The following is a 17747-nucleotide window of genomic DNA, read 5'->3' as shown; positions in this document are numbered from 1 at the left end:
ATTTAGCCTTATTTTGGGGAGCCAATTTCTTCTGCACCATTTCAGCCATGTGTAGTCACCACCTCTGGCATGTCATAAGCAACACTCCCTTTTGCGTGAAAAGGGTAGCAACAAATTGTTTTAAAATGTGCTAATCTTAAGCATGAGGAGAGCATCCCCGTTGGTGCAACATTTCTCCCTAACAGGGACACAAACAGTGTATCACAAAGTTGTTCACCCCATTTTGTCGCTCCTTACTACATAGGGTGGATAACAAAAAAAGGAAAAAAAAAAAATAATCTGTTTAACTTTTCACCTCCCTTTGGGCAGAATAAGGCAAAGGCAGAGCAGTTCGCACCACAGATCAGAGGCGATGGTGGACCCAACGTTAGGGAAACCCCCATCAGGGGAGAAGAAAACACAAAAAGAACAGCCAAAAAGGGAACCAACCGAAAGGGTGGACATTCTGAAGCACTGCCACAATGAGTTCAAAATGGACATTTCTTTTTTCACAAAATTGTATGAACAGAAAATGGAAATATACAAGCATCGATGTGAGTACATCGATTTGCTTTCGAGTAGGAACGTGCATAGAATGAAGGTGACGGTGAATCATCCCTGTCGGCCAAATTCTTCGGAACCGGTTCTGTTTGAGCATCCCTACGTGAGTTGCAGCGTGGTGGAAATTGATAAGAATTCTTTTCCGCATGGGGAGGGGAAAATCGGTCAAAGTGCAGCGTGCAGTATGAACCATGATGGAATGGTAGAAGAGGAAAAGGTTACTTCAGGGCTGACTGTTCCGAGTGGTCCAAGCGATGAAGCAGAAAAGTTGTTCTGTACGATGCACACAAGCACAGGTATAAAGAACACACAGGGGAAGGATGCCAAGGCGAAGAGAAGGAACACGTTTTCAAAGAAATATCGGGGCATTTTATTAAACTTCAACACGTTGGAGGAATTTCTAGCCACGAAAAAGTGCACACACATTAATCACGCAATGAGCAATTTGAGGGGGTACTTGCAAAAAGCTAGCCGCGTGGACAGTGGCCCCAACGATGGATCAGAACAAGACAGCATCTACGAGGATTCCTTTTGGCTATATAAACAAAATGAGCTAAACTACTTTGAAAAAATAAACACCTATTTAATTTTAACCTTTTTTGATCTTAAGGATTTTCTGTGCTATTATAGCTTGGCCAATCCGGTAGTAAATCCGCCTGTCCATTTTAGGATGGTAGAACGGAGTGAACGGTTGTATTTTTTTATCGACCCTGAGGTGATGTACCTAGATTCGAGAAAGAGCCACATCAACGTGGGAGATTTGCTCTACTTGTCTCATCAAATAGACACCTTTTTTGAGGGGAATAAACTGTTCATAGAATCTGGGGCATTTCTTTTGTTAAAGTTTGATACGGAGGAATTATCCCTACACAATGCTGACCTGTATATGAAAATGTACCAGGGTAGTCTGCACCGTTTAGGAGTCTGCAATGAAGGTGGGGAGAGGAGGAAGGAAGAAATGGCGTTTGCTTCGTTGGACTCATTCAAAAGTGTGTGCGATTATCTGTCCGGCATTCGCGAGAAGCACCATGAAGGAAGTAACAGCTGCATGTGCGCTTGTTCAGATAACTCAGTGGAGCAGTTATCAAGCATCGGCCCATTCCATTGTAAGTGCCAATTGGATGATCCAAAGGTGAAATGTAATAGCCCGTATGGTGTACTGCGCAATTATGCTGGACTCACCGCCCTGCCCTTAAGCTGCCTAGGCGAACTGAAAGAACAGCTACAAAATATGAAGGAGAAAAAATTAAAATATGTTATGGAAGATTTTTTCCACCTGTACATCTGCCTCGTGGATCCAAACTACCACTTCACAACCCTAGGTTGGGACTTTAGAAATTTGTTGTATTGTCTCTCCTTGAAATATGAGTTGTACGATTTTGAGATCGAGTTGCTTGTTTTTAGGGATTTCTCTCTACTGTCCGGGGAATTCGTGTGTGAGCCACTTTCCACCCATTTGTTGTGGAAATACCCCTCCTTCAGAAATCCGACTGGCATCATCCCTGGGGTGTGTAATGCGCACATGCCCCCTGTGAAGAATGATCATTGTACTGTGGTTTCTAAAATGGTTACTCGAGATTATGGTGCCATGCAGGCGGGGACAGAACATAATCGGATTGAAAAAAGGGAAGAATCTCACATGGGAGGGAAAACATTTCCCCACAGGGGGGAACCTAACAACAGGGAAAAACACCTCCCCGTGCGGAACAAGCAACTGGTGAAGTACCTCCTAAATTCGTCAATTTTTAAGATAAAGGTGCCAGGCAGGGGAGACCTCACTACAGGAGAAGCGAATACAGTCGAAACGGTCACCGGTGTGGGTGAGGTCCCTATCCGATGTGCACCCGGGTGGAAGCGGCACGCAGGACCAAACGGAGACAGCACCATCCATAAAGTTAGCCTTCGCAACTTTGTAAACCGAGACGTGGTGCACAGAATAGCCCTCGAACAGCATGTAAAATTAATCAAATGGAATCTCCTGAAAGATTTAAAGGAGGAAAAAATAACCTCATTGAAGGTACTAATTCTAGGCATGGGAACAGTAGGGTGTAATGTTGCAAGGACATGTGTAACCTGGGGAATAAAACACTTAACCCTTGTTGACAATTCTGTGGTAAAACATTCGAACGTAGGGAGGCAATCCCTATACACGATAGATGACATAGAAGATGAGTCTAAAATGCCAGTCCACAAGGTAGTGGCTGCAAAAAGGAGTTTATTAAAAATTGCTCCGGATCTGAACATCCAAGCGAGGGTGATTGACATTCCTATGCCTGGCCACTCGATCTACCTCTCTAGCGGGCGCATAAATAAAACGAGGGAGGCCATCACAGATTTAGATAATTTGATATCCAACCATGATGTCGTTTTTTTGGCAACGGATTCGAAGGAATCAAGGTACTTCCCCAGTTTGCTAATTGCAGAGAAGCACTATAACTGCATGAGGGAGTTGCAAAATGGGCATAAATATATAGGGCAGCAAAGGGTAACAACCCCCCCCACGGAGGACTCTACTAACCCTATGCAGGGCGATTACCATAGCGATATGTATATGCACTTATCCAAGGAGGAAAACCTCACGGAAGAAAATACATATGAGAGGCAAACTTTTTACAATAATATCCTCACAAATGTGGGCAAGCTAGCCAAAATGCCCCCCCTGGGAATTACCGTAGCGTTAGGATTCGAATCACTACACATAATTAGACACCCCTACTTATATTTCAAGGGTGGCTGCTTCTATTGTAACGATTTGCACTCTCCTCAGAACTCCTTATTTGGCCAACCGTTCGACGAAAAGTGCACTGTGGCTAGGGGAGGACTAAGCAGCATCAGTGGTGGGCTATCTGTTGAGCTGCTAATGACCCTAACACAACACCCGCTACATTTCTTTGCACCGCACACGAGTAAAGATCAGTATGTCTACACCAGCAAGATGCACATGGCTGGAGGGGAGCCTTCCAAGGGGGAGAGTGTAACGGGGAAGAACAGGATTGATTCAAATTCCCTCGTTTCCTGCTTGGGAGCCACACCTCACATTGTGTCCCTCAATTTGGCCGAATTCACGATGAGGAAAATGTACTGCAGTGCCTTCGATCGATGCATGTGCTGCTCAGAGAAGGTCATTTTGCGTTACCAGGCGGGCCCGGAGGAATTTGTCGAAAATGTAGGAAAGAGGAGCGGCGTTGCATTTGCAGCGATTTTGTTGTGGTTCATTTGAGTAGCCTGCTACGCATTTTGTTGTCCATTTTGTTACCCATTCTGATGTCCATTTTTCTGCCCACATTGTTTCCCACTTTGTTACCCACACGCAGATCATCCGGGACAGCAGCGTACTCGAGAAAATCACGGGCATCGACGAACTCAGGGAGAAGGAAAGCGACGTCATCATGTTGGATTGACGTCGGTTCGCGCTCGTTTGGAGAATACATAGGCACGCTGTACAATTCTGTTTCGTATGTTTTTCAATTTGTTTGCACCCCACATTGGTTGTTCACCCCTCTGCGTGGTAAGCGGGCCTCTTTCATTTGTCCCATTTTTGTGATCTGCGCAGGAGCAGCGATGCAGTGCACCGCCGTTGTGTATTTTTTTGCAGGGGGATCTCTCACTGCTCATATTTGTTCCACTACTTGTGTGCGTGTTTGTTTTTTTTTTTTTTTCATTTTGTTGCACAAGCGGAGTGGCGATGTCCCTTTTTTTGTGGAGAGACCAACCACCCCCTGCCTCCCCCTTTGGGTTACCTGCAGCCAAGTACGCAACAACATTAAACAGTTTCCAAAAGGTGTAAAATTATTTTTCCCGTTAAGCGATCTTCACGAAAAGGAACGTGGTAGAAACAGACACCTTTTGTTATGTAGTCGCTGCGGGGGGGGAAGTATCCTTCTGTAGGTGCCACTTACGAAGAAATGGAAGTAGCCTTGCGTGTTGCTCTAAGCACGTAGGGCGCGGCTAGCGCTGGTACTATGAGGTGTCATAAATTGGGTGTGACTGGGTCAGATTATAAAAAGCGCCTCCCCTTTTTTGCCTCAGCAACGTGGCACCTCAACCCTGCTATGTACCATATTGTGCCGGCCACAAGGCATAGCAACCACATCGAATAGAACGACATAATTTGCAAGAAGGATCAACAGTTTAGCTACGGATGGAGGGAATTTCCCTTCTTTTTTTTTGACCTAATAAAGCCACGCATGCGCGCATGCGACGGGGTGCAAAATGGGGTGCATGCGTGGTATGCCTGAGGTTACGCCGCAGGGGTGATCCTTACTATAGGCCTCTTCCCGCAAACGGATTTTGAGAACCCACTCTGAGTTGCTCACAAGTTGACGAAAAAAAATATGAACAAAAAAAAAAAAAAAAAAAAAAAAAAGTCAGCAGGGATAGGGATGAGAATAACATCACCGATAGGAAGTGAAATCGCAATAGATGCTTTTACAAAGCGAATATGACCCTACAGAAAATCACCCCTGTATAATACGTATGACCCGTTTATAATGCGTGTCATCCATATGTATTATAATGCGCGCGGTTTATGCTTATGCATGTCCTTGTGAACAATTCGACCCCCCACCGAAGGCGTGAATGCGAAGGACAGTTGTGAGCCTTTGCGTTCTTCTCACGAACACGTGCAACAACAACTTGAATGTCCCCCCCCTGTTGTATAAGCCAAGTGCAAGGAACGTCGGCAGCGTTGCTAACTGGAATGAAGCACAGAGAAGGCGAAACAGTCTCAACAGTCACAACAATCGCAACAGTCGTAACGCTCTTTTGGTCACGAAAAAAAACACGCTGTATATTAACCAACTGTGGAATAGCCGTATATCCAGTTGGAGGAGAAGCATCATCCAGGTGAACAAACTACCTTTTAAAAGAATGGCATCCAGTACAATCGTTGATAAATCCCAGGGGGACCTGTTGGAAAAATTAAAAGAGAATTTGGTCATCGGGGAGAACCCAGCATTTATCCAGGAGAGGCTAGCTAAGTACAACCAATTGAAGGAGAAGAAGCGCATCGAAAGGGAGGAGCTACTTAAGAGTGACGCAAAATTTACTCGAAGCATAAATGTGCAATTGCTTGATGGGTCGGTAAAAGTGGGACAATGTAATGTAACTACCCCGTTTAATATTGCAAGCTCCATTTCGAAGAGGCTGGCAGAGGACTCCATCGTAGCGCGTGTCACCTATGTGGAGAAGGTGGACCTCGAACTGTGTGACATAGAGGAGGAGCAGGAAGAGCAACAGCAGCAACATGAAGGGGAAACCAAGGATGACGCCGTTGGATGTGGCAACCAATTGATCGGTGAAACGCCCCTCCTGTGGGACATGAACGAGCCACTTATTGGGAGCTGCAAAATCGAGTTCCTGAACATGGAGCACGAAGAGGCGAAGAAGACCTTCTGGCATTCCTCTGCACATATCCTGGGCAGCAGCTTGGAGAAGCTCTTCGGAGGATACCTAACAATCGGACCCCCCCTGAAGGAAGGCTTCTACTACGACATCTACCTACGCGATTTCTCCATAACGAATGAACACTACAAAAAAATAGAAGACGAATTTAGCAAACTAATAAAAGAAAATGCAGAGTTTGAGAAGCTTATCTGCACAAAAGATGAAGTGATGGATCTGTTCAAATATAACCCCTTCAAGTTAGCATTAATAAAAGCGAAAATTCCGGAACATAAAAAAACGTCCGTGTATAAGTGTGGTAACTTTATCGACCTGTGTTTAGGACCCCATATAAAAAGCACAGGAAAAGCAAAAGCATTCAAGGTGCTAAAAAACTCTGCTGCCTACTGGTTAGGAAATAAGAACAATGAAAGTTTGCAAAGAATCTATGGAATAACTTTCCAAAAGAAGACTGAACTGAGTGATTATTTAAATTTTCTAGAAGAAGCGAAAAAAAGAGATCACCGTAATGTGGGGAAGAAATTACATTTCTTCTTTTTCGATAAGGATACATCACCAGGGTCATGCTTTTGGCTACCTCATGGAGCGAAAATATACAATAAATTAGTCGACTTTATTAGAAGAGAATACCGAATCAGGATGTATGAAGAAGTGATCACGCCGAATGTGTTCAGTTGTGATCTGTGGAAAACATCTGGACATTACCAAAACTACAAAGATTGTATGTTCATTTTTAACGTAGAACAGAAGGAGTGGGGGATGAAACCTATGAACTGTCCTGGACATTGTATCATGTTTAAGCAGTTAAATGCATCCTACAGGTCACTACCGATCAGATTAGCTGACTTTGGTGTTCTACACAGGAATGAAATATCCGGTAGTTTGAGTGGACTCACCAGAGTGCGTAGATTCCAACAGGATGACTCACACATCTTTTGTACCTTTGAGCAAATAAAGGAGGAAGTCCTAAATACCCTTCGTTTTATTTTTTTCATTTATGACCTATTTGGATTTAAGTACGAATTGTTCTTATCCACGAGGCCGGAAAAGTTTATTGGAAATATTTCCACTTGGGACTTTGCAGAGCAGGCTTTAAAGGACGCCCTCAATTCGGCCAATATATCGTGGAAACTGAACGAAGGAGATGGAGCTTTCTATGGACCAAAAATTGACATCCTACTTAGGGACAGCATTAACCGTACCCATCAATGTGGTACCATCCAGCTGGACTTCCAACTTCCCTGTAGATTCAACCTGCAGTACAAGAACAGGGACTTTGGGGTACTAAACGAGGGGGAAAACGCGGAAGCTGGTACGGCTAAACGGGAAGAAGTGACGGAAAAGACCGAAATCAATCAACCTTCCCAAAGTGCAGGTGCAGATACCGATAACCCCGCTGATACGGCGGAGCAGCTGAAAAAAGGCTTCGACCGACCTGTTATTATCCACAGAGCTATCCTTGGATCTGTTGAACGGTTCGTTGCAATACTTATAGAACACACAGCTGGAAAGCTGCCTTTTTGGATCTCTCCCAGACAAGCCATAGTCCTCCCCGTAAGTGACAAATTCAATGATTACGCCAATTACGTGTACCAAACGCTGAATAATCACTTTTTCGATGTGGAGATAGACACCTCACTGAACACGCTCAACAAGAAAATACGAGAAGCGCAACTGAACCAGTTCAACTTTATTTTGGTCGTGGGGGAGAAGGAGCTAACAACCAACACAGTCACTGTGCGTAATAGGGATGACCAGAACAACCATGAGGTGTGCTCCCTGCAGGAGCTCATCGCTCGGTTTAGGAAGCTGCTCGAGGTCAACTCGATGCCCTTTAACCAGGTCAAGCCCTTCAACCAGGCAAAACCTCTTCAGTGAAGTGCAATTACTCTGTTAAGCGGTTACGCTGTTAGGCCCCTCTTTTAATGGGACTATTTAATTCGCCCCTATCGTGCAGACTTTTAACATCCTTGGGTACTTCCCAAAGAACTACCATTCCCCTCACTCCATTTGTTACTACACACACACACGCTCGTTACCCACGTGGCATAAGTTATGCCTCCTCGGGGGAAGCTGCTCCGAAAAGGCACACACGCATGCATGCGGCACCACACGCGTTGGCCAATTCGTTTGTTGCCTTCCCCCCCTTTTTGTACACCATGCCTATGTGAACCCTGACGTGAACGAATTTATTTTTAGAAAAACAAAAAAAGTTAAAAATGCTTAAATTATAAATCGTGACAAATGCGGACCGGTAAGTGGGCGTTGTTGGCCGATCGGGTTGTTTGTCCCCAAGAGGGGTTGGCATCAGAGGAGGTGCTGACTGCCCGTATTGCTATGCATAACCGTGGGGAAAAAAAAGCAGAAATGTGCACATAAATGGATGCAGACATGGAGGGAAAAAATGAATAGAGCTTCCCCTCGGGGGTAAAAAAAGGGGACGCCTTTCGGTGGCCCTCTTTTCCTAGTTCGCTTCCACCCCCCTGCTGACGGTTATTCTTTTCCGTGTAGCTGTTTCCCCTTCGGTGATATACATGCAACCATGTCAACCCTGCTCGTACATACGCATCTCCTCCACCACCTGCTCGCTGTACGTACAGCTCAGGTACTTCATGTTGTAATACATATGGCCCATCTTTGCAAACTTGTCAACATCGATTTTTAGGTTATTCTGTTTGTGATAACTGAGCATTTTCAGGAGGAATTCCTTCCGCTTCATCCACTGCCCGGTGGATTCCCATTCCTTTCTCGTGTTTGCGTCTACGAGCACTTTTTTTTCTTCTTCGGGCATATTCGGGTCGTTCAAAAATGGCTTCGCTGGATTATCCATAGGGTTGCCTTTTGGATTGGAGGAACAACGACTCGGTTTGTCGCTAAACTGGTGACGTGGAACTATTACACTGGGTACCTTTCAAAGGTGCTGTTGCTGATGCGGAATGTGGATGCCTCCGCACAGGTGATCATTAGTCGACGAGTATTACACCAATATGGAGTTGAGGAGGGCAACAAAGGCTATTTCTCTTCCGTTATAAAACCCCTTTTTTTTTCTCTATATTTCTCAAATCCGTTAATTGCGCCAATAGGGTCAACAGTTCTTCTTTGACTGTGTTTTGTATCACCATAGATGTTTTGGCAACTCATTTGATCGGAATTTTTTTTTTTTTTTTTAAACAGTGGTGGCCAAGAAGAATATGACTTTTTGGCTAGCCATTTTGCAGTTTTTTTTTTTTTTTTTTTTTTTTTTTTTTAAATTGTTGCCAAACAGGGCGAAACGAAATATGGACGTGGGTTTTTATGAAAGGAGAGTTACGCACCCGGATAAACGAAGCTGTAACCCCCCATTTATTACTTCCTAAAATGGGAAAAAATACGAAAGTGGGGAACTTATCATTTTTGTGACCTCTAAATAGGAGAAGTTTTCCATCCTTGAGAAGAGCCGCATAAGCGGCGTGCACATAATGGTATACCCAACGAATTTTCCACCTTTTTTTAATAATGCCTTTGCGGCGTGTGCAGCATATACACAGAGTTTACCAAATGGACTACCATTTCGCGCATCCCTACGAACCACACTGATGGAGGAAAAGAACACGACGATGTATAGGTGTAGATCCCTAACAGGGGAAAGGGGGGAGAACTAACATGCCCCTGGAAATGTTTGAAGGGAACCTCTTATCTGTTCATTTAACTTTCTGCCAGGAGAGCAGCAGTTATAAGGGAACTTAGCTTTCTTGTTCCCAAGTATGTGTACATTCGCATGTACACACCTGTACGTATCCTTTCATATACACTTTTGCCTGCTTGCCAACCCAGCACAGAATAGAGCTTCCCTTCCCCCGTGAATGTTACCCAGTGGGTTGTTTTGAAAAATCCCCCCATGCAATGTTTTTCACCCTCCCATTTTAAAAGGCTCAGGGCTGCTTCCTAGAACGAGGGACGACCATAATATGTGTGGAGGAAAATTTGCACAAATGCAAACCAAATTAAAAGGCCTTTCCAAACGTTCGGCCCACGTGTGTGCAAGTTTTGCTTCACGTACAGGTACAAACGGGGGGGAAGCAATCGGGACGCCGGAAATTTTGGCATTTTAAAGGAGCAATGAAGGCAGGAAAAAAAGGCGCGAAAATATGCAGCTAAATGGGTGCAACAACGTCAAGGGTTGGCGCGAAAAGGAGAAACCATTTTTGCTTCTTCCCTTTGCGCGGCGCGCTCAACAGGCTCCCTTCCGCTGGAGTGCCCCCTGGGCCTAATCCCAACTCGCTTTCCAACGAATTGAAGCTTTTATGCAATTGGGGGGATGCAACAAAAATTATCACCAGTGGTAAAAAAAAAAAAAAAAAAAAAAAAAAAAAGAGCGTGCAACTTGGTGAGCTCATAAAAGAACGACCAACAGGTATACACAAACGTTACGCTGACTAGCACTAAATTGTAGATCGTGTCGGGGCGTTTGTCCCTTAAGTGCAAAAAAAAAAAAAAAAAAAAAAAAAAAAAAAACAGAACCAAAATGAGCAGAACAAACTGCGTCAACAGAACAAAAGAATGTCCCGAACGACATCCAATTTGCGAAGCCCTCCTCAAATGTTGCATATTCCCTGCTTGTTAAGCGAATAATTAGGCACCACGCAGAGGTGCGTACGCCCAAGTAGAGTTAATTTTTTTTTTTTTTTCTAACATTACAAACTGTTGTTCGAAGTTGTTGCTGCAAAAATAATCGCTATCGCTGTTTTTGTACGCAACGCGAGGTTGCTAAGGTGCAAGTGGTAAGTGTTCGCGTGTTTATTTCTCTGCCCATCCGTGTGACCGTTCATTCGGTACTTTTTTTTGTTCACCCTTTGTTTGCCATTTTGGTTGTCATTTGTTCACACCCATGTGTACACACACTGGCTGCATTCATAAAAGAAAAAATTAATTTTCTTACCCGAATTGCGACAAAAGGTGAACTCATCGGGGATCAGATAAAACGGAAAAATTGTCGAACGGATTAGCGAACTGTGCGTTTCGAAAAAATCTGCATTTAATTTTCTTAACGGGAGATAGGAGGTAATTATTGGCCGCACTATAGGACCACGTGAAAAAAAGGCGAAAACAGGTTAGATTATATTTTCAGCACAGTTCAGGCGAAAGGTGAAACTAAGAGTGCCCGTAGGTATACACGCATCCACAAAAGTTTCACCCCCCGTATCGCTGCACACATTGACAACATGGACACCCTAAGCACAGCGCCAGACGAACCACGGACCGATGAAAAGCCACTTACGGAAGAAGGGAAAGCGGCAGGGGTGATCAATACCGCCGCAGTTGGCCCGCAGATACCGCAAATGTCCCCTTCAGCAGAAAGAGTAAACGCGGTTGAGCAAATTAATGCAGCAGGAATGGGGAGCCCAGAGGAAAAGGTTAGCTCGCCTGACATGGCCTCCTTAGATGGTCATATGGCTGTATCAGGTAATGTGGCTGTGTCAGGTAATGTGGCTGTGTCAGGTAATGTGGCTATGCCAGGACATACGGCTATGCCAGAACATACGGCCATGCCAGGTCATACGGCGCTGTCAGGTAATGTGGCCATGCCAAGTCATATGGCTGTGCCAGGTCATATGGCCATGCCAAATAATATGGCCAATGGTCCTGCCCCTCATATGGGAATCCCAACGGGGGTGACGAACAACTCTGCAGAAGTATCAACCGCAAGCGATGAAGGAAACCCATCAGAACAAATGACCAACGTAATGGGTAGCGCCACAGCAAGTCAAGTTCCAACCCCTGAAAAAACAGGAGAGGTAAACATTCAAGCTGTCGAAAAAGTTAATGAAAACCAAAACAACGAAGATACAGAAAATATGAAACGAGAAATAGAAATGATGAATGATAAAGTGAACACAAAATATAATGAAGAGGTGTCCAAGGGATTTCTTTCACCACCTGTATTTCACTTAACAGAAATTATGCACAATGAGAGATGCTTCAAAAGAACAAAAGGGCACATCACAGTTGAAATAAATGGAGACATTTGCATATATGGAGGAATTGAACAGAATAAATGTGTTAACAATTTTATAAGGTATGTTCCTGGTATTAATTTATTTGAAAAAATCAGATTAAATTCGGAGGACATTACTCCTCGAGCATTTCACTCGGGCAATGTCATTTCGCAGGAAAACAAAAAGAGCATTATTATCTTTGGAGGAATAAATGAAAAAGATGAAGTACTTGATGAAACATTTAACTTTGATTTCCAAGCAAAGAAATGGGAACGAGTAGAAAGCGTTACAAAACCAAGTGCTAGATATAAACACGCTTCCTTCAATTTTAATGACGCCGTATTCGTTCATGGTGGGCTAAATGAGGACAATGCTGTTTTGTCCGACATGTGGTGCCTTTCTGGAGGCACTTGGAAGGAAATTCATCAGATGGGTCAGAGTCCCGAAGCTAGATATGGACACAGTTTAATCTTTACCTTGTATGGAAATGCAAAACTTGTTTTTCTCTTTGGAGGAAATAGGAAGGGCTTCAGTGGGGCTCTAGCAGACACGTGGATTTTTAACCTCAACACGTTTAGGTGGAAGGAAATCACCAACGCGTCGGGGCCCAAGCCCTGCGCACGATGGGCGTAAGGATGAAAAAGGCGAAAAAATGAACACAGCCAAACGGAAAAAATATGAACAAAAAAAAAAAAAAAAAAAAAAAAAAAAGCGAAAAAATGGCTAGCTGGGGAAGAAATCGCCTGAACGGGTCATAAAAAAGTGGGATACCACATTTGTCTACACACATGCGGACACCCTCTCTTCCCCCCCGCAGGCACTCCGCGCAACTCTTCGACAACGAGTGGATGATCGTATACGGAGGAATCACAAACGGGTGGATCGAGAACTACGCTCTGTCCGGTAGGTCCTCCAAAGTGGTCACACACATTAGCAGCTTTTCACCATGTCTGTTGTGCTAAGCCTCAACGTTACACTCACTGTTATGTCCACCTCATCCTTGCTGCAGACATGTACGCACTGAACATTTACACGTTCTCCTGGTTCGAAGTTGATATTAGCACCTCGAGAAGCTTCAACAGGGGGTACTACGGATCGTTATGTTTACTGCCTTATAAGAAGTCCCTGCACATTTTTGGTGGATCGGACGATTCAAGAGAATACTCCGACGTTTTCAGCATGTCCCCCTTAGTTACATACGTGTCGTACAAAACATTGACAGGAAAATTCGAGCAGCTCAACACAAAAATGAAAAACATCAACGAAAATTCAAATGAAAATAATCATGTCAATTCAGCCGAATTCGAATTAAAAATAGCTGAGCTGAAAGAGGAGGTGAACAACATAAACAACATGATGAAGACCTTCGAGATGAAGTTTTCCGGTAAGTTGGGGAGCCTTGGCTCCATTGTGTGCAAAGGCGCAGCGCAGCCAGAGGGGAACAACCCCCACGTGTGGATGGCGCTCACTTGGGGAAAACCAGCCTAGCGGCTCAGCAACTGCTCACAGCCAAGTACACCTGGTCATGATTTATATATGCATTCATTTACTTTGTTTTTCCCCCTCGCAGCACTCGAAAAACTGAACGAGCAGTGCGAAAAGCTACTCTCCAAAAACGTGAACGCGGAAGCTTTGGAAAAATTAGAACAGCGCATTCGAAAGTTGGAATCGTCCAACGTGTTGATGAAGCATGACAGCATATAGAGGGTGGAGGAACGTTCCTGCCATGCCGTCCCCCCTTTTATGTGTGAACCGGTGCCCGACTGGCTTACCTCCCTGTCCTGTTAGTTGCTTGTTTTTCCATGCGTGGGAAGTCATATCGTGACGTTCCACAATTTAGACGTTTTTCCCTTTTTGTGTGTTTGCTCCTGTCCTCTCCCCGGCTTTCCCCTTTTTTGATATAGCAAAAGGGGAACAGCTTCTTCCGCGATGTTAATTTTTTGTCCTTTTTTTTTTTTTTTTTTCAACCCCCGTTTGCGGCACGGATCGCATGTGTGAAGTATGGCATTGACGGGGAAGAAGAAAAAAATTCCAACTCCTTGTCTTTCATTTTTCGCCATTTGACTTCCTTTTTTCGCGTGTTTTTGTAACTCTGTTTGCCCGTTTTTGCCCCCCACTTTCAGTTTATTCGTTTTTTTAAAAGATGCGTGTTCCCGTTAACCTAATTCGCAGCCTTTCCCCTTCATTTTAAAATCCCCGTTGTAAAAAAAAGTGTAGACAGAACAATTTTTTTTTTCAAATCAGCAACATCGCACGTACTCTGCGTGGTCGTAGAGTTTCCTTCCAAGTGAGTTGTGCGTGCCGTTTTTTTTTTATTATTTTTTTTGCGGCATTTCCCCCCAGGGGAGGAAGTACTAAACAGGTGAAGGGACGAAAAAAAAGAAAACAGCAAAGAAGGGTTGCAGCGAATGGGTGGGAGAAATGTTCCAGGGTAGCCACAAAGGATGTTCCACGTGCACACTGTTGCTGCGTTGGGGTAAGCAGTTTCAAATGGGAAGGACAAAATGGGAACGATAAAATACACACCAAGAAAAACAAAATGGGAATTAAAAAAAAAGAAAAAAATCAGACAAAATGAAATCTTCAAACAAATTTTTGAATGTAAAAAAGGAAGAGTCCTACTTGGCCAAGTTTACACACGGCACCATCATATTCGCAGATAATTTATTTAAAAATATTGCAAAGCCTTTCACCCATGGAGGTTGGTCATCTTTGGGGGAGTATGCTGAAGGGGGCAATGTGGAGGCCATCTCTTTCTGTTCGGAGGTGTTACCTTTTTACTATAAATCCGAGTTAATTCACAGGGCAGACGTTTTCAACGTCCGCTTTGGTCATTCCTGTATTTTCTACAAGAACAGCATATACATATATGGCGGCAAGCAACTGTGCGAATCTTTTCGCTCGAAGCTCATTAAGTTCAGCACGGGTAATTCAGCACCGCGCGGTGGGGGGAAGCAACGAAGGGGCTACTTGGACAGAGTGCCACCTGCATTTTTTCCTACTTCGTTTGCATAGCGAACCATTCGTCCATCTGCGGTTATTACATCTCCCATTTTGATGCTACTTTTCCGTTATGTTTTTCCCTCCCGCAGAGACGCAAATTTTTAGCTTAGTGGAAGAACGGGCCCCGCCGCAGAGCCGGTACTACGCAACGCTGAATTTAATTTACTCCAGCGCCCTGAGCGAACAGTGCCTGTTCTTGTTTGGAGGAAAGCGGGGAAAGTACATCACGAATGACACCTATATTTTTAATTTAAGTAACAACACTTGGGAACATGTAAAGGTGCAATTTTCTCCTCCGCCGGTTTTTGGACATGTGTCTTTTAAATACAAGAATATTATTTTCATCCATGGAGGTAGGGATGCTGACCAGAGTGGGTAACTGCACAGGGGGCAGCTACAAATGGCACGGAAACCTGTGATGCAGCTAGAAATGCACCCCCTCTGTTTTTCCCCGCAGGGAACATGGGGAACCTAAACGTGAACAACGATATCTGGTGTTACTTCGAAGAGGAAAAAAAGTGGGTCAAAATTATGAGCAAGGAGGAGTATTACAAGAAGGCGGTTTACAAACCCAGCGCGAGATTTTTCCATTCGTGTTCTGTGTGCATATCTAACCAGGGCAACGACGTCAGGGCGTTCATTTTCGGAGGGCTGAACGGGAACAATAAGTGCGCTCAAGACACCTTCTGGTGTTACTCCTTAAATAATGGGAAGTGGACCCCAATTGAAAATTCCCTGGGGAAAATCCCCGTGGAGCGATTTGGGTAAGCCAAGGTGGGGCTCTACCCACCTGTGCACATACGTATATGATTATACATGTATGTATGTATATATATATTTTTTTTTTTCCTTGCAGACACAGCTCCACCGTTCTGAACGCCAGGTGGTTCCTCCTCTGCGGGGGGTACAACTTTTGTTGGTACTCCAAGTCCGAGCTGCTGGGTGAGTCCCAACGCGCCTCACGTGAACACCACGCATACACCATACATACACCATTCCGGGTAGACGAAAATATATACTCATACGTACCTTCACCACTCATTTCCTTTTGCCCCTTTCAAGACATTCACGCTTACGATATAAATTTAAACACCTGGTCAATTCTGAACGTGTACGGCACGCCTCTGGTGACGCACCACTTCTACGGGAAAATAATCCAAGTCGATGAGAGCGGCTACTTCTTCATCTTCGGGGGGTTGTGCAACAACGAAGCGTCCAGCAAGATTTACAAATTCACGCCGCTCCTCGTTTCTCCATACATCAAGTAGGGAAAGGAAAATATGGCAAAAAAGAAAGCCAACGTTTATCCGGGCAGAAGGGGATACCCTTTCCTGCGTCGGCCAGACGCTACGGCACGACGACATACCCTCGCGCATCCACCCAAATGAGAACTATCCCATATGCATGCCTTTATTATTATTATATATATATATATATATATATATATGTATGTATGTATATGTTTTTTTTTCCCTTCCATCCGGCTTAAAGACCCCTGAGAGACAAGATAGACGAAATGGAAAGGAAGGTCCTCCACTTGGAAAAAAACCCACTGCAGTTACTGAACCCATCTTACGGAAGAGACATAAACGAAATAAAAGGCACCCTCAGTGGGATCTCCTTTACTCTTGTGAGGTACATACAACTGGCTAGCGATATAAATGAAAAAATAAAAATTTCAAACGAACTAGCCAAAAGTAACTACCCACAATTGTCCCAAAAATTTGAACAATACAACAACAAGTATGACTCTTTGGTTAACAGACTTGATCAGCTGGATAGCACTCTGTCCGATTCGGACGTCGACGTCAGGGAGGACAATGAAAACAACTTGCGAAAGAGTAGCTCCAGTTTTACTCTATCCAGCGAGCCCAGCGGTGATCACACAGGTCAGACGACCAATGCGTTGTGATGCCAAGTGCAGGAAAAGGGGTACATAACTTTACCATGCGGAATGCGCCCTCGAAAAGATTGCCCAAATTGAAGCTTCTATCTCAACAGTGAAGGTCTGTTATAAAAACTCTACCACCAGTCCCCCCTCTACCTGTTAATCAAAGCACTGTGTGTGTCCCCCCAGCTGGCGCGTGAAGAGTTAGCCCTTTTAACTTTAAATGTGCCACTGAACCAGCTCAGAGGAATATTTTAATATACAGGAATACGTTCGGGCAGAAAGGAACCCCTATGGGATCTGCCCCAACGTAAGCAAATCGTCTTGTGGTTCTAACCGTGTCGGTGTGAACGTGCGAAACGCCAAACGCGCCACACATTCGGTAGGCATATTTTTTTTTTTTTTTTTTTTTTTTTGCGTGTACAACTTTTACAGCTTGTTTTAAGGTTAAAATGTTCACTGAGGGGGGGTTCTTATTTTTTTTTAATTTTTCCCCTGCGATTGTCGCTACGTTTTATTTTGAAGGAAATCGTCCGGAGTGTGCCCCGACCCGCTTCCCGCGCTGTGCACTTTTGCAAATTTGTTGGGCATTCCATTTGCCAATTCATTTAACCTTTGCGGCAAATTCACACCACAGGAGTAATCATCCTGGTCGTCATTTCCGCAGTGATCGCCCATCCCTTGCGTGAACGTACCAAATCCCCCCTTCCCATTTTTTTAATTATCTCCTTCACATCGCACACAACAACTGCCGCTCAGTGTGGTCATACCTTTTTTTTTTTTTCCATTCCGAACAGCATACCTCCAAGTGTTTGCAAAACTTATTGAAAATTTCCTTTTTAGCGTATCGTTTTTATGTTGTGTGGCTATACGCCTAATCAGTTATCTCCCCAAGCGCAAACCGTCGCTTCGTACGTGGGGCGCAGGAGCATACTTTC

At 44.3% G+C, this 17747-nt stretch overlaps 5 protein-coding genes across 5 annotated transcripts; 4 read left to right on the top strand and 1 right to left on the bottom strand.

The window, feature by feature from the left end:
* Window positions 1–352: 352 nt before the first annotated feature.
* PCOAH_00025950 (Uncharacterized protein) lies at window positions 353–3941 on the top strand (the record flags this gene model as incomplete). The annotated part of the gene is made up of 2 exons (XM_020059400.1): window positions 353–3706; window positions 3855–3941. The coding sequence occupies 2 exons, from the start codon at window positions 353–355 to the stop codon at window positions 3939–3941; spliced, it is 3441 nt and encodes a 1146-aa protein (XP_019915004.1).
* Window positions 3942–5118: 1177 nt separating this feature from the next.
* Window positions 5119–7821, top strand: PCOAH_00025940 (Threonine--trna ligase; the record flags this gene model as incomplete). Its single annotated transcript, XM_020059399.1, has 1 exon — window positions 5119–7821. The coding sequence occupies one exon, from the start codon at window positions 5119–5121 to the stop codon at window positions 7819–7821; it is 2703 nt and encodes a 900-aa protein (XP_019914871.1).
* A 667-nt stretch (window positions 7822–8488) lies between these two features.
* PCOAH_00025930 (Uncharacterized protein) lies at window positions 8489–8773 on the bottom strand (the record flags this gene model as incomplete). The annotated part of the gene is made up of 1 exon (XM_020059398.1): window positions 8489–8773. The coding sequence occupies one exon, from the start codon at window positions 8771–8773 to the stop codon at window positions 8489–8491; it is 285 nt and encodes a 94-aa protein (XP_019914887.1).
* A 2371-nt stretch (window positions 8774–11144) lies between these two features.
* Window positions 11145–13622, top strand: PCOAH_00025920 (Uncharacterized protein; the record flags this gene model as incomplete). The annotated part of the gene is made up of 4 exons (XM_020059397.1): window positions 11145–12547; window positions 12736–12821; window positions 12928–13302; window positions 13489–13622. 4 exons carry the CDS (start codon window positions 11145–11147, stop codon window positions 13620–13622), a joined length of 1998 nt encoding a protein of 665 aa, XP_019914749.1.
* An 870-nt stretch (window positions 13623–14492) lies between these two features.
* PCOAH_00025910 (Uncharacterized protein) lies at window positions 14493–16833 on the top strand (the record flags this gene model as incomplete). Its single annotated transcript, XM_020059396.1, has 6 exons — window positions 14493–14844; window positions 15011–15274; window positions 15379–15685; window positions 15778–15863; window positions 15984–16185; window positions 16413–16833. The coding sequence occupies 6 exons, from the start codon at window positions 14493–14495 to the stop codon at window positions 16831–16833; spliced, it is 1632 nt and encodes a 543-aa protein (XP_019915099.1).
* Between the last annotated feature and the right edge of the window lie 914 nt (window positions 16834–17747).

This window comes from Plasmodium coatneyi, chromosome 9, assembly GCF_001680005.1.
Source record: "Plasmodium coatneyi strain Hackeri chromosome 9, complete sequence".
Lineage (NCBI taxonomy): Eukaryota > Apicomplexa > Aconoidasida > Haemosporida > Plasmodiidae > Plasmodium > Plasmodium coatneyi.
Note: the sequence above shows the minus strand (reverse complement) of the source record. Positions and strands in the feature narration are given on the sequence as shown.